The following is a 14,420-nucleotide window of genomic DNA, read 5'->3' on the forward strand; positions in this document are numbered from 1 at the left end:
GTACAGCAAGACAGAACTGAAGAAGTATAACATTAAGATCCGGAAGGGTAGAGACTTTGCCATGAAAAGTAAGTCGAGTCACACAAACAAGAGATGCCATCACTCATACAGCCACAGAACGCATCCGTCGTGGGGTTTCCCAGCATAATTTATTTGACTTGATGCACGATGCAATTCGACTCGGAATCGTCACACATGCTGAGCTTGTTGGGCACATTGTAGGTAAGGCAATCGGCGGCACGACAGTGGAGGATATGGGGTCCAAGTATTTTGAGGCCATCACAGGCGCCAAAAGCTCGCAGAATGTGGCGTTGGCGGGGGACAGGTAGGCGATGGTTTGTCCAAGACTCATCAAGGAGGTGGGGAATTTTGCGCATTAGGCAATGAACAGTTGAACACACAGACCAACAATACATTGCTAGCGGCATGACTGTCGCGTCACTTGATTTTCTTTGGCTATGTCGTTTCAAATCTCCACCACTATCCCTGCACTTTAGCCAAGGTGGAACAACGTATTTCATTCTCACCGTCGAATACACAACTACAATTGGATGAGCTAGCCTGTACTGATACCATGCGCACTGGACCAGCCCTGCAATGCAACGTACATAGTAATATCCAAGGGGCAGGGCTGACACACGGGCTGACACACGGGCTTGCCATTTCAACTGTCAGCAAATCTCAGCCAGCCTCAATCCCCATCTATCGGTGTGTCTACGTGCGTATTCGTTGATCGATCCGAGCAGCGCCTCAAGGCCTCGGATATTTGACACCGCTGGGATACCGGAATTCAGAAGTCTCATCCTAAAATCGACCATTCTCATCATGTCTTCAACAGCTGTCCCAGACGCAGGCTCTGGCGGCGGAGGCGGCGATGACAACACTGAACTCATCATCGCAGTTGTTGCTCTCGTGATCTCCGTCCTGGCCTTTGTCATCGCCATCCTCCAAGCTCTACAGCAATATCTTGCTACCGCTACCGGCTTCTCGTCTTGCGGTGAAGCTGTCATAGGGAAGTGGTCCCAATTTGCTCGGCGACAAATGATCTGGTCTGAATTTCGCTTCGAGGTCCAATTTGAAACCCCAGTCATCTTCGTCGCCAGGCCGAGTAACACCAGAGGCCCTCTGGGCGACGATGCACTAGCAAAGGATGAAAGCAGAAAAATAATTCGACTAGATGGCAGCAACGCAAACTTCAAATACACCAATACTGTCAAGGAATATGATGACAATTACAAAAAAAGCACACAGCAAGTTGTCCATACAGCTGATAACGAGAAAGCCACTTGGTGCGCCCTTCTCATGGCGATCGTTCGAATGGAAAAGGAATCCCGCGAATGGCAGGGCAAGAAATCGGTGGAGTGGCGCAAGGCAACTGGTCCTCGCCCACCACTGGATAGCCCAGTACCTTTACAGGAGCCTGGTGCCCACCACTCACTGCTTGTCTGTATGCAGAGAAAAAGGCGTACATGGGATAGCATGCCAAAAGACTTTGCAAAGCCTTATGCCACCACCACAATATCTCACATTGTGGAGATTGCTGCCATGCTCGGTATTCATTGGAGACAGTTCGACCTGAACAATGACCAGTACCGCGCCCAGGGCAACGGCTTTGTACTTTATGGCTCATACACAGACGGCCTTGGTATATGCTTTAATTTCCAGAAACAAGGGCCAACATGGTTTGAGAAGAATCGCATTATTCCCAGTTACCACGTCAAGCAGCTGTGTTTTGGCATGGCTTCAACAATATTCTCCAAGGAGCGCAAGGTGTATGCGGATGAAGCCAAGGGTGTCGAAAGTCTTCAATTGGGGAGCCTCGCTGAGATAGCCAAGACATTGGTTGTTTTTGGTTGTGATATCAACACAGTCAACTACTTTCGCAAAAACACTGATCAAGCTCGTCACAGCCACCTCTTTGCGGGTAAGTCGATCTCGAGTAAAGAAAATGAATGAATACTGACCAAACAGTCCCATTCGAGATGCTTGGCATGGTTGGTGAAATGCTACACGTCAAGGACACAGTATTCCGCATGCTTCCAAACCCAACGGTATTCTACTGGGATCCAAGCACTTTCTCCCTGCCTACTCTATTGGCTGAATACATTGGTTCCTTGCGGCGTCTATATGGACAATCTCTGACCAAGACCGACCAAATAAATCGAATACTGGAATGGGCAGAAAAGGACAAGAAGTTTCCACTCTTGCGGAGCGAGGGATCTACGCTTGATGTGTTTGGCGAAGACATCAACGGGGCGACTTTGGTCAACGGCCTCAACCATCTTCGTACCGGGATTGAGCTGTGTGACGAGTACTTTGGAAAGATGAAGAAACAGAGTTTATCCATGATGAAAAAGGTCGTTCGGGTCCACATTCAAGAGATAATGAGTATCCTGCACGAGAAGAATGAACCCCGGGACAAAGTCAACAATGAGGCGGTCGATGGTGCCTCGAGTGATGAGCCAATTACTATCCATGATATCGATTCGGCATCGGTGGACGAGAGGGAAGGTTTACTGATGCAGATGTATTTTGACCGTGTCCGGAGTGGTGTTGTCCGGACTGTGGGTCAACATGGCCTTTTGAGCAAGCATATGAGAGTCAGGAAAGACTCCTTTGCTTCAGATAACACTTCGAATGATGGCAACTCCAAGCATACCAAGACATATGATCAGAGCGAAATCTCTGAAGTCTGGTGCACACTTGTATTTCGTATGCTCTGTTGGTTACAACTGCACGATTTCCACAAGATGGATTTGCAAATCACTAAGAGCGACGCTTATGGGAGCCGAATTCCAGTGTATATTATATGAGCTATGAGACATCTGTCCCAAGACCATGGCACATAGCTTGTGGCGTCTCAATCAAGGGGGGGGGAAGACATTGAGCTGGTGAGCTCAAATGCTTGTTTTCTAGCTTTTGTGTCTGTCTTGAAAATGTGTCAACTGTAGTTTGGACCTCTTTCTAAAAAGTTATACCTCTGCATGAGCTCAGTCTGTGATGTGTGATTTACAGTTGAGGGTGGTGGCTGAGCGCTTAAATCAGCCGACAGAACCCAGTAGACGGAATCCAGCAGACAGATCTTAGAGCTGAGCCTGTATAATTCACTTGAATGTTCTAATATGAGATCTTGCTCGCTTGAACGAATGAAAATAGACGAACTCTTGACATATCCTGGATGCATCGACGATTGAAATATCTTTTTCCTGCAAGGCCTTTGTTCTCCCTTTGCCGAGCGCCCATAGCGTTGGAAGTCAAACATTAAGGAATGAGTGGCTAGACCTCACTCCACCTTATCTCCCGACGGATTGTGGTAGCATTTCTCGCACCGGGAAATTTGGACAACAGAAGATGCTGATTGGAGCGTGGTGAACACGTATACACTATCTCCCTTCAACATGTTGCAGACGTAGCGTTGGGAATGTATAGACATATTGTTATCTTGGTATCATGGCGCAAGGCCAACAATGCAATGTATGCTTTATGTTTTACTACTGAGCACATTCAAATTATGTGGCTGAGTAGTCTTTCCACTCGCATAACTATTCCTTTTTTTGTTGTCATTCTATGCTACTACAATAGCATAGAGGTCAGGCTGACTGGACTACAGTTGTCTCAGATGTAATACCTTGACAGATGTCTTAGGCGTTCACTTAGAAATGAAGGGAGATTTGATACCTTGACATAGTTCAAGCCACCCACTGAGCGCATTTCACTACCCGATGCACATAAATGTTCAACTCCCTTACTGTTTTCCATTCAAAATCATCACTGTCATTCATTTCCAACTGCAGGCCATTATTTGGCAGCCACTCACTCAACATGCGTTTGTCCTCATTCCTTCTGGCGGCATGTGCCTCGAGTGCATTCGGGCAGTTCAACCAGAATTTCAAGAGATTTACAAACACCAGTATACCTACCACTACGACTTCTTCCTCTGTCCCTACTTCAATTGACACGAGTGCTACTACGACTGGTAGCTCTACTCCGTCTACTGCGCCTATCTCTCTTGGAACAGCCCAGCTTGGTGCAGGTGCTAGTTACACTACCGCACTTGATGGTTCAGCGGCAGTGTAAGTATATCTTAGCAACGACATACTGAGACGCACTGACAGACTTTAGCTCTCTCTTTATCCGAAATGGAGTCGCCACGTTCAGACTTGTGCCCTTCCTTGCTAGCTTTGCAAACCTTCGTATCTTTGTCGTCTTCAGTATCCTCGTCAGGCCTCCTCCCGCAGGTCTTAAGCGTCAAGTGCTCGAAGGGTGCAGCCTAGAAGTTCAGTTGGATGGCCAAACCATTTACAATGAAGTAATGAGCGACACAGGCGGATCAGAGGTCGGACAGAGAAGCAACCCTGTCAGGCTCAACGCCGAAGGTCGTCCTGATCTCCAATACGTCCTGACTTGTGGCCCTGATGCTGTCGAGGTTGTCGTTTCTCATCTCTCTTTTGAACAAGCTAGCGACGATGCAGAGACCACACCCATTGCGCCCAACCCAACAGGTACTGAAACGCCAGGTGGTACAAACACTAACTCTCAAGGATTTACTACCAATTCTGATGGAGAGACTGTTTTCCCTACTGGAACTGACTCGGCTGGTTTCACCACGAACTCGAATGGCGAGACTGTTTTCCCTACTGGAACTGACTCGGCTGGCTTCACCACGAACTCGGACGGAGAGACTATTTTTCCTCCTAGCACCAACTCTGCTGGATTCACCACTAATTCCAACGGTGAGACTATTTTCCCGACCAACACTAACTCTGCCGGCTTCACCACAAACTCCAACGGCGAGACCATCTTCCCCACTGGAACCGTAACTGGCACTGAGGATCAATCTTCTGCTCCAACTGCTACCTCTCCCGCTGGTTTCCCTGACTTCATTGATGCTTTCACCCTCTTTGGCTGTGTAGGATCTAACGATGGCTTCCCGACTTTTGAACTTGCTGAATCGGATACCTCCATGGATCTGGATCAGTGCTCTACCGTTTGCCAAGGTCGAGCCTACTTTGGTGTCTATGATACGTAAGTCATATAGTCCTCCCTCGATATTGTCTGCAATTGCTGATATTTCCAGTGACTGCTACTGTGGTGACGAGATTGATGGCGAGGAAACTGCCCGCGTTGGGCTTGATTCATGTGATATCGAGTGCCCCGGCGATGTCTCTCAATTCTGCGGTGGTGACTCTCCGCGTCGTAGGATGCACCGTCGCCAGACCATTCCTTCCGATCGCCTTCTCACGGTTTATGTTTCTGCTGGTGGTCAAACTAATGTTGTCACCAACGAAGTCACTAGAACTGTCGCTGATCAGTCAACCTTCGTTACTACCTTCGCCACTACCGTCGTTGGACCTGTCACCACCGCTACAGAGTGGGTAGTATATATCTTTGTTGAGGCCAACTGCGGCACCTGCAATGGTCAGTGGGTTTACATCCCTGAGGCTTGTGACTGCCAGGGAGGCTTCCAGTATGTTCCCTACCTCTGCTTCGGAGGCAGCTGCTCTGGAAAGACTGTGTATAAGTCTCAGGAGTGTCGCGATTGGTGGAATCACAAGGACTTCTATGTCCCAGCAGACTGCGAGGAATGCTCCGGTGGAGAGATCATTTACAAGCCTTGGGAGAATTCTTATGGTACGCCTGAGAACTGCAAGTCTGAGGAGATGCCTGCCTGTGAGGGACTCAAGTGTCCACCTGTCTACCCCACCAAGAACAAAGATCAGAACGGAGGTGGTAGCAGTGATCACAGTGGCAGCTCCCACCCTGGTATGCACCACGGAGGTTCCGGCAGTGGTTCCAACGGCAGTTCCACTGGTGGTTCCAATGGTGGCTCCAATGGTGGTCCCAATGGTGGCTCCAGATACGATGATCAGAGCAAGGGTTTGAACGACAAGGGATCAAATGGCGACATCCCCGGATGCACTGGAGATGACTGCACAGAACCCTATGGTGGCGAATCTAACTCCAAGCCCAATGGTCCCTATGAGTCTAGCGGAGGTAATAGCTACGCTGAGCCTGCACCTGGAAGCAAGCCTACTGGATCAGCTGAGGGCAGTGACTCTTACAGTAAGCCTGCACTTAGTGGTAAGCCTACTGATGTACCTGTTATTATTAGCAGTTCTAGTAAGAAGTCTACTAGTATTTTTGTTTTTCTAGCTGCTTTTCTTTTTACTCTCTTTTAAGTCTTTATTATTGCTTTCATGGAATCACATACTTTTTATTTATACACGCTAGTTAGTATCTAAATGTCAATATGCTACAGCTCTTTTCCCTCATCAAGTATGATGTTAGCTCCCAGCTGCATTGACACCTTTCTGTAATAATATAAACTCAACGGCCAAATACGTTTACTGTTGACCATGAAGTGACACTTCAAACGGGCGCCTTCACTTGATCAGTCATTCTTCGGAAGTATCAATAAGTCATACCGCAATCACGAAATCATAATACTATACCATCAACGTCGTATTCAGCGCTACAAGTAATGTGCTAGTCAGCATTACCTAATTGATGGGAAAGGATGCCAAATTGCACCTTACTTATACACACAGTACTCCATGCAACCTAGCCAGTATTATCTGTCTGTCTATTGTTCGATTGTTTTCCATTCCTCAGAAACCGAGTTTCTTGATCTTGACCTTGGGAATATTAATGAACATAGCACAGGTCGAGAGAATTAACCGTGATACGTCGGCTCTTTCGTGTCTAATGGCCACGTTTGAAAACCGACAGGGACAATCAAGCGTAGCGCTGGCACGCAATGAGACTGGGGAAACCTAAATAACCTGCATTCTCAGGTTTGTTTGTTGTTAATAAAAAGCAGTGTAAGATTTCAACGAGTGCAACGAACATTATGTTCAGCGCAGGATTTAGCTGGTTGCGTTTCTACCATTGATTCGAAAGACTTAGAGAGTCCTCATCTGAAATACCGCGAAGAATACTGTACCTCCAGCTCGATCCGCGCCGTCCTTTGGCAGAGAGAACCTGAATGGCATATCATTGTTTATAAACAGTTGAGGTGAATGTGGTGTACAATTAGCGCTCTTTCGAGCCCTCAATGTATGAAATCATTAGCCGACAAGTTACAAATATTTCTTTCTACCATCAGGGTCCAGGAAGAAGACCTCTTTACTGTCGTAGTGTGCTAAACGCATCGTTTCGGTCAAGTATTCCCAGGCTAAACGAATAATAGCGAGATACTTCAAAAGGCTAAGGCTGAGGCTGAGGCTAAGGCTGAGGTCTATAGGAGCATAGCGGACATGTAAAACGCATAATTGTTGGACTCTCGGGCTTTATTGTAACTGATAATAATGATTATATGCCCGTAGTGAATAAAGGCATTACGTATAGACAGCTTTGAGTTTAAGTATCGAATACTGGTTACCTTGGTGCCTCAGCTAGGCAAACTGGCTCTGAAGTGAAATACTGCAAAAGCAGACTTGTTGAGCTCGACACCAGCAATGAGGTACTTATGGCAAGTCTCTGGGTTCCATTGTCCGGATTTTGTGAAAGGCGTATCACGAAAAGGCGACTTTTGCAGCCTATGGAGGAGAGTCTACCAAATATCTGCCAGGTTGTTCTCGGTTTTGTCGATAAATGACCAGCCTACTTTTCGATATGTCAAATCGTCTCGAATGGCATGAACGTCGATATCCGGTTGACAGCCTAATAACATCTCGTCTAACTAATCTTGCACTGTTATTACAGCTCTATGGCGAGTCTCGCAGAATTGATAAGAATACTATTTTGTCGTCGCCTATGGTGAATGGTCTGCCGCCAGGAGCCCAAGTTAGGTTACCTGGTGTCCCTTCTGGTTTCACGATAGATTTTGCGAGTGCTTTCAGTTCGATTAACTCTCCAAAAGGTGTGTAGCAGCCACGCAGAAGATATTTGCTGCAAATGGACGGAATGCGGTCGGGCTGAGACGAATCAACTATCCGACAAGGCCAGGCGAGGTCAAGAGTGTTGTAGCCGGAAACAGACATGGCGTACTCAAGAAATAAGAGTCGGCCGATCCACATAAGGGCAGATAGTTTGAGTGATGAGCTATGGGCCGGATGAAAAGTCAATGATGGCCCCTTAATACCTAATACGGCTGTGAAGTGAAGGATAGTAGATGCAGACATATTTCCAGTAGGTTCTTGGTATGTCCAGAATACCATCGGTAGTTGACAAATGGCCTCAGATAAGTGCAACCAAGGGCCAGACGAGAGACAGAATGTTAAGTTTATAGATGGCTTGTCTCTACCATCATTCACATCGTAGTGTGCATCGTTTCAGTTGGAATGGACCTCAGTCTCGACTCGGTCATACTCGTTAACATGTTTGTCGTCAGTCTGGTAATCGTCCTCGTCGTTATTGTCAGCTTTATAGTCAGAGTCGTCACGCTTATTATCATCTCTATTACATCCTTTGTCCGGATTCGAGTCATAGTTTATTCCCTAGCGTTGTAGAAGAGTAATCAGATATAGTATATGACTAATCATGATAGTTTGATCGCTTCCGAGTCGTAAGTTATAGATGTCTTGTTGTTGATGTGTTTGAAAGTGCTGAACCCTGAATATATAACAAATGAACCTTTTCTATACATCAACATATCTTTCCAAGCACTTCCTAATTCTGACTCGTGGGGCCAAAAGTTATCTTTCCAGTAGATATCTAACAAGCATCGAGATCTATATGAAGTCTTAGCTAGCGTAAGTGGCTCGATCAATCATGAGATCGACACCACGCAATATGACTCGTAGCTGGGCTTCCACGGGAGCCGGACTTCGGAGTGCCATATCGTGCCATAGGCTAACAGATAATCTCCATTCCATTCTGATTTGGTATTTTTTGCTGTGGCCGCAATGATGCCAAGCGTTCGGTTGTGGAACAAGCGAGGCCACCCAGTGTGCCGTAATCACTGAGTTGTTTCATTCTGTTCAACGTCGTGATTATCAAGCTGATGTTTGATGAATCCTGGAGACCACATATTTAAAGATTGACAGGGCCGTTGGAAGTTGCAATGCACCATAACAAAAATGAACGATTGGTAATAGTGAATTTCCTCTTTTACTGAAAATGGGACTGACTATAAGGATAGAGTATAGTTCTTATGTAACCTATCAACAGCTATTCTAGCGTGTCTATAACTAGGGTCTACTAAGAATTCTATATCTAACCATAACCTCCCTTATAGGTTCCAGCATAATAAAGACTTTACATCTAGGCACCATGTACAGTCATCTTGAGATAGTAAGGATCCTCATCGATGCGCTTGCGAAGTGGACCCTCCGATAGCTCATTAACATCCCAAGATGCCCAAGCAAACCGACCCTATTAATCGTAATGAGTCAAAAGTCCTCAATAGCGAGAACGAACGTATAGTGGAGACTTACATGAAGGAATGCGGCGTTCGGGGTTGCGAGCCAAACTGCGAAATTACCCGGAAGAGCGACTTTTTAATCAATCATTGTCAGCTTTACAAGGCGTTGAAGATATTATTTGAGAATACTGACTGTTATCAAATCCAATATCATCTTTAAAGCCCATCTTCACCCACTCCTCCTGCCAGAGAAGGCCGGGGTGCATGGAAGCGATCTGCATCTCATCGACGGGTGTATCCTTCGCAACCATCTGGAAGAGCATAGTCCCGCACGATTTTTGGAAAGCGTATGCTGCATGCTTCGTAGTGGCAGGCTGCATGTAACTGTGCATAATGGTACTGGAGACGTTGACGACGAACTAAAGCGGAAGGTTAGCGTTGTTAAGGATACTTTCGATCATTCAATGGGCTTTCTTACTCTTTGCTTTCCAGTATTCTGTGCATGGAACTTCTCCAACAGATACATGGGTGCATGGACGTTAGTATTCAGTTGCGACCACGTAACCTTGGTGCCTATCTCCAACAAAGGCTTCAACTCAGGGAAAGCGGCGGCATTCGACACGAAAACGTCGACAGAAATCCCCTCGGAAGCCAGCTGCGTCCAGAATGCATCGACAGCGGAGAAGTCGCCAATGTCAAGCTGGCGGTGAATGATCTTTGTGTGCGTTCCAGCGGTTTTTGCCTCTTGCTCGAGGCGACGGGCGCCCTCTTGGAGGACCTCGGGACGTCGCCCGACGATGACGACTGTCTCAGCTGAGGCACGTACGAAAGATCGCCCAACGGCATTGCCGATTGTCGTACCGCCGCCGGTAATCAAGATGGTCTTGCCAGCTTGGCTGAGCTTGGGGTTTTCAGGGGAGATAGCATCATATGGCTCGGTGTGCACCGTTTTGGTGACATCAGTTGCTCTAGCACTGTTAATGATATCCATGGTATTCAAAAGACAACGTCGAACGTTTTATGAGAGTTTTTGTAATTCAAGCTAGTGAGAGGAAGAGTGGTGTTGATGTCCAGATGTAATTTCTATGAGAGGGACAGATAGGCATATGGATCCCATATTTATACAAAATCACCAGTGTCTTCCATGAGGCCTTAGAGGCCACGAGCTGATTCACAAAACTCCCGTCGGTGCATGCCCTTGCGCAGTAAACAAGTGCATTTCACCTCATTCAAAACATTATGATGTAATACGTATATTACGAAACCCCCGTTTACGGTTAGCACCCGCAATACACTACTAAGCATCAATGCATTAAATTGTTACGGTAAGTGGGTGCTAACTAGATGCGGTTAGGGTCCGCTGGCGGACACCGCAGCTTATGGATTTCTCGTGCCGCGTTAGACTCCGTACTCTATCCTGTTGATAAATCTTATCCAAAGACTTCATCTTCCTGGTCATTCTAATCCCTGATTTCCCAATAGCTGAGCCGATTTGTCGGTCACACCAGATGCAGGCTTGCGCTGCATGCGTCAAAGCGAAGCGGAAATGCTCGCGTCAGAGCCCCGCCTGTCTTCGCTGTCGTTCCCGAGGTTTGGACTGTCAGTACCCGGCGAAAAGACCTAGCCGCTGGGTCCTTATGCCCGATGCACCCCCAGAAACCTCATCAGAGGAATATTCGCCTCCAAGATTAAATGTGGAAACGGCTTTGCACGGCTTGGATCCACTCCTTTCGTTGGATGAAGAAATGACTCATGCGCAGCTCTCAAGCTGGTTCACTTCTATTCATACTTGGGACACCGTCTACTCAGAGAGACTCAAGACGGATGCCTTCTCCTCCTTTGACTTGGATGGTTATGTTAAGAAAGTCCGTGGCTGGCTGGCTAAGTGGGTGCAGACCGGAAGCAATCCCTTTATCCACCGTCAGCTATACAGCTTGAGGTTCCCGAGAAGCATCCAAGATGCGTACATGTGCCTTTCATGCTACCTGAACAAGACTCCGGCCAATGAGCAGCTGGTTATGCGCCTGGTAGAAGAGCGTTCTGAGGGATTGCTAAATGAGCACGGCTTTGACACCACTGGGCCACTTGTTCTCCGAGGTCAGGGCAACGGCCTTGAATTGATGGACCATATCGCGCGCGTTCAAGCTCTGTTTATCTACCAGTTCATTGGCCTCTTTGAAGATAAAGTCAGCTCACATCCAGTCGCTCAAAGTCGGAACGACGTCCTGCTAGCATGGACTAAGGAGATGGTTTCAGCAGCAGCAACCACAGTTCCATCCGGAGTGCGAGACATATTTGCATCTTCCGAACCCGGAACGTACTACGGCAAAGAATTAATTCAATTGCTCTGGCATTCTTGGATCGTTTCTGAGACAGTTCGCCGAACGTGGAATGTCATGGCTACTATGCTCGGGCTGTTCGGCTTTGTCAAGTATGGAAGGACAGCCCCATGTCCAGGCGGCATGATGTTTACCACCCAAATTGGAGTGTGGGAAGCGAAAAGTGCTACCGAATGGCTGGAGATTTGTTCATCCCGATCAGTAGGGTTAATGCAAGTTGCTGAGGCCTGCGAGCTTCTATACTCTGCAGAGTGTAAACAAATCAATGAGTTTACAATTACAACACTAGAACTTACATATGGGCAAGAAAGAGTGCAGGAATATATAAAATAATATAAGGGGCAACCAACGCAGAGCAGAACATGCCATCCACGCTTGGCTCTCAAGCTCGCTTAAAATAACTGGGTTTCTTCCGCCTACTTGTGCTTGACGGTATCCAGCCCCTGCTGGGATATACAAGAGAACTTGAGGCTCACGTATTCGGGTGGTGATTTGGTCATCCCTTCGAGGGTTAATGCGGATGTCCTACTGATGGGGTTGGGCCCAGTCAAAGTAACCACAGTATTCCTCAAAACTGACATATGTTTTGGATCCTCCCATATCTACCGGTATACCAACTTGGATAGTCTCAATATCCGCAGAATCACTACAAACATATCGAGTCATAGAAAGATACCTGCTTCTGGAAATTTAGAAATAGCGTATGTATATAACAAGTCTAATAAAAGTATGCCTAAGGTAGGAAAAGGAGAAGAATCGGATGCGAATGCAAGGTTTTGAACTATTGAAACGGGCGACCCTGGAAGCCATAAGGCTATCTATGATTATATACGCCTCTATGAGCTAAGCGCACCCTCACGATGCCATTTTACAGGCTTTGCTTGAAAAAGCGAGTCAATCTGTCAAAGGGGATGAGCTCCGCACGATCGTAGAGATCAACGTGGCCAGCACCAGGGACCCAGATCAGCTCCTTGGGCTCAGCAGCAAGCCTATAGGCCTCCTCACTGAATTCACGCGAGTGGGCCTGGTCACCGGAGACGAAAAGCAGGGGCCTAGGCGCGATAGTGTCGATATCGTTGAAGGGGTAAAAGCTAAGGAACTTGACTTGGCTCGAGCGTGTCGGGTGAGTCGTGGTGTCAAGTAAAGCACCTAGGGGTGTGATCTCACCGCGAGTGGTGCGGTAAAAGTCGTAGAACTCTTGCTGAATAGCATCCGTAGCGTCCTCGCGCCTGTCCACAGTGCCACCGATCAACCCGGGCTCCGCGCCCTCGGACTCGGTCCAGCGCTGTGCGGCGGCGGCGTTGATGAGCTCCTTGCGCTGGTCGACAAATTCCTGTAGGCCGAGGTAGTCGACTGCGGCTCTGAACGCCTCTGCATAGTATTCGGCCGAAACGGCGTTGCGGGGTTCACCATCACTACCGCCCCAGTGGGGGAGGTCGATAGAGATAGTGATGAAACCCTGCTCGGCAAGTTTGGTGGCATAAAGATTGGCGCTCTGCTCCTTGACGGCACCCATGGGGTGGCCGACGACGATGGCAGGAGTCTCGACACTGCGGCTTAGGTTGCGTGGGTAGAAGAGGTTGCCCGCCACGTTGGTGCGGTACTGGGTAGGGAAAGTGATAGGCTAGATCTGAACGCTCTCGCTACGGTAGAAGTTGTCGGCTCCAAACGACAGATTCTGGACCGTGGTGGCCATGGCGTTAACGAGCGTCATGATGCCGAGGACGGCAGTGCGGCGTCCATACATTTTGATGGCGCTATGCTGTTGCTGTTCGTATTGACTGAACAAAAAGTGATTGACTTGTAAGAGCAGATGTAGTGAACATGGTGAAACGTCGCTATTGCGGGCGGTTGGTCAGCAAACTTATAGCCACTGCGATTCTGTTGGTCTAAGTCATGGTTATCATGCAAAATAGAGGCTATGCTCTATAGGACCGATGCCGCGCGTCCATCAATGCCCTCTAGCATGAAGACGTCACTATGCCAAGATGTGTGATTATGGACGGTTGAGTCGAAGTTGGGCCATTCCATTGCCAAGGACAAGGGATGAATGGCAAATGACAGCAAAGGCCCCCAGTCCGGCATTTAGACTAAGGTTAGTCGCTAATGCAGCCTGCTGATAAACTTGTGGAGCTGGCTCAAATACCGAATACTTAGTATAGATTAGCTATCAGCAGGCTGCATATCTCTGGTACCTAGTTAGGAGTCTATCACTAATACGTGTCCCAATTAATTATATACCTGAATCAGGCCGACTCTAAGACTTAGTCCTCTATCTAGTAGTATTAATAAATAATATATTATAATTAATAAATAAAGAATTAATTATTTCTTTTATAAAATATTATTATAAAAGAAATTCTTATAAATTTATATTAATAATAAATTAAATACTTTTTATAACTTTTAAATAATATTATATTATAATTAAATACTATTATAATAGTAATATAAAATACTATAAGGGACTTAATATATATTTATATTTTATTAAAAATTAAAATTAAAGTTATTTTAAAGGGCTTAAAAGGTAAAAAGGATTTTAATTTTATTTAAAGACTATAATATATTAAGTTATTAAGAATTATTTAATTAAATAATAAAAATATAAAATAAAGGATTTTTAATTTACTTATTTATTTAATTAATTTACTTATTAATTATATTAAAGTATTTAATAATATAATAATATATTTAATAAGTAAGTAAATTAAATAAATAAGTAAATTAAAAATCCTTTACCTTATAATATTTCTATTTAATTAAATAATTCTTAA

At 46.3% G+C, this 14,420-nt stretch overlaps 5 protein-coding genes across 5 annotated transcripts, besides 5 other annotated features; 3 read left to right on the forward strand and 2 right to left on the reverse strand.

Moving 5' to 3' along the window:
- Positions 1 to 825: 825 nt before the first annotated feature.
- FPSE_08013 (uncharacterized protein) lies at positions 826 to 2,813 on the forward strand (the record flags this gene model as incomplete). Its single annotated transcript, XM_009261131.1, has 2 exons — positions 826 to 1,924; positions 1,972 to 2,813. 2 exons carry the CDS (start codon positions 826 to 828, stop codon positions 2,811 to 2,813), a joined length of 1,941 nt encoding a protein of 646 aa, XP_009259406.1.
- A 1,009-nt stretch (positions 2,814 to 3,822) lies between these two features.
- FPSE_08014 (uncharacterized protein) lies at positions 3,823 to 6,179 on the forward strand (the record flags this gene model as incomplete). The annotated part of the gene is made up of 3 exons (XM_009261132.1): positions 3,823 to 4,073; positions 4,123 to 5,025; positions 5,078 to 6,179. The coding sequence occupies 3 exons, from the start codon at positions 3,823 to 3,825 to the stop codon at positions 6,177 to 6,179; spliced, it is 2,256 nt and encodes a 751-aa protein (XP_009259407.1).
- A 3,025-nt stretch (positions 6,180 to 9,204) lies between these two features.
- Positions 9,205 to 10,295, reverse strand: FPSE_08015 (uncharacterized protein; the record flags this gene model as incomplete). The annotated part of the gene is made up of 4 exons (XM_009261133.1): positions 9,205 to 9,315; positions 9,378 to 9,436; positions 9,498 to 9,723; positions 9,783 to 10,295. The coding sequence occupies 4 exons, from the start codon at positions 10,293 to 10,295 to the stop codon at positions 9,205 to 9,207; spliced, it is 909 nt and encodes a 302-aa protein (XP_009259408.1).
- A 754-nt stretch (positions 10,296 to 11,049) lies between these two features.
- On the forward strand, positions 11,050 to 11,976 carry FPSE_08016 (uncharacterized protein; the record flags this gene model as incomplete). The annotated part of the gene is made up of 1 exon (XM_009261134.1): positions 11,050 to 11,976. One exon carries the CDS (start codon positions 11,050 to 11,052, stop codon positions 11,974 to 11,976), a length of 927 nt encoding a protein of 308 aa, XP_009259409.1.
- Positions 11,977 to 12,511: 535 nt separating this feature from the next.
- FPSE_08017 (uncharacterized protein) lies at positions 12,512 to 13,390 on the reverse strand (the record flags this gene model as incomplete). The annotated part of the gene is made up of 2 exons (XM_009261135.1): positions 12,512 to 13,246; positions 13,280 to 13,390. The coding sequence occupies 2 exons, from the start codon at positions 13,388 to 13,390 to the stop codon at positions 12,512 to 12,514; spliced, it is 846 nt and encodes a 281-aa protein (XP_009259410.1).
- Positions 13,391 to 13,926: 536 nt separating this feature from the next.
- Positions 13,927 to 14,013: a repeat region.
- Positions 14,014 to 14,136: a microsatellite.
- Positions 14,054 to 14,107: a microsatellite.
- A 69-nt stretch (positions 14,137 to 14,205) lies between the features above and the next one.
- Positions 14,206 to 14,374: a microsatellite.
- Positions 14,375 to 14,386: 12 nt separating this feature from the next.
- Positions 14,387 to 14,415: a repeat region.
- The last annotated feature ends 5 nt before the right edge of the window (positions 14,416 to 14,420 follow it).

Source organism: Fusarium pseudograminearum, chromosome 3 (assembly GCF_000303195.2).
Source record: "Fusarium pseudograminearum CS3096 chromosome 3, whole genome shotgun sequence".
NCBI lineage: Eukaryota > Fungi > Ascomycota > Sordariomycetes > Hypocreales > Nectriaceae > Fusarium > Fusarium pseudograminearum.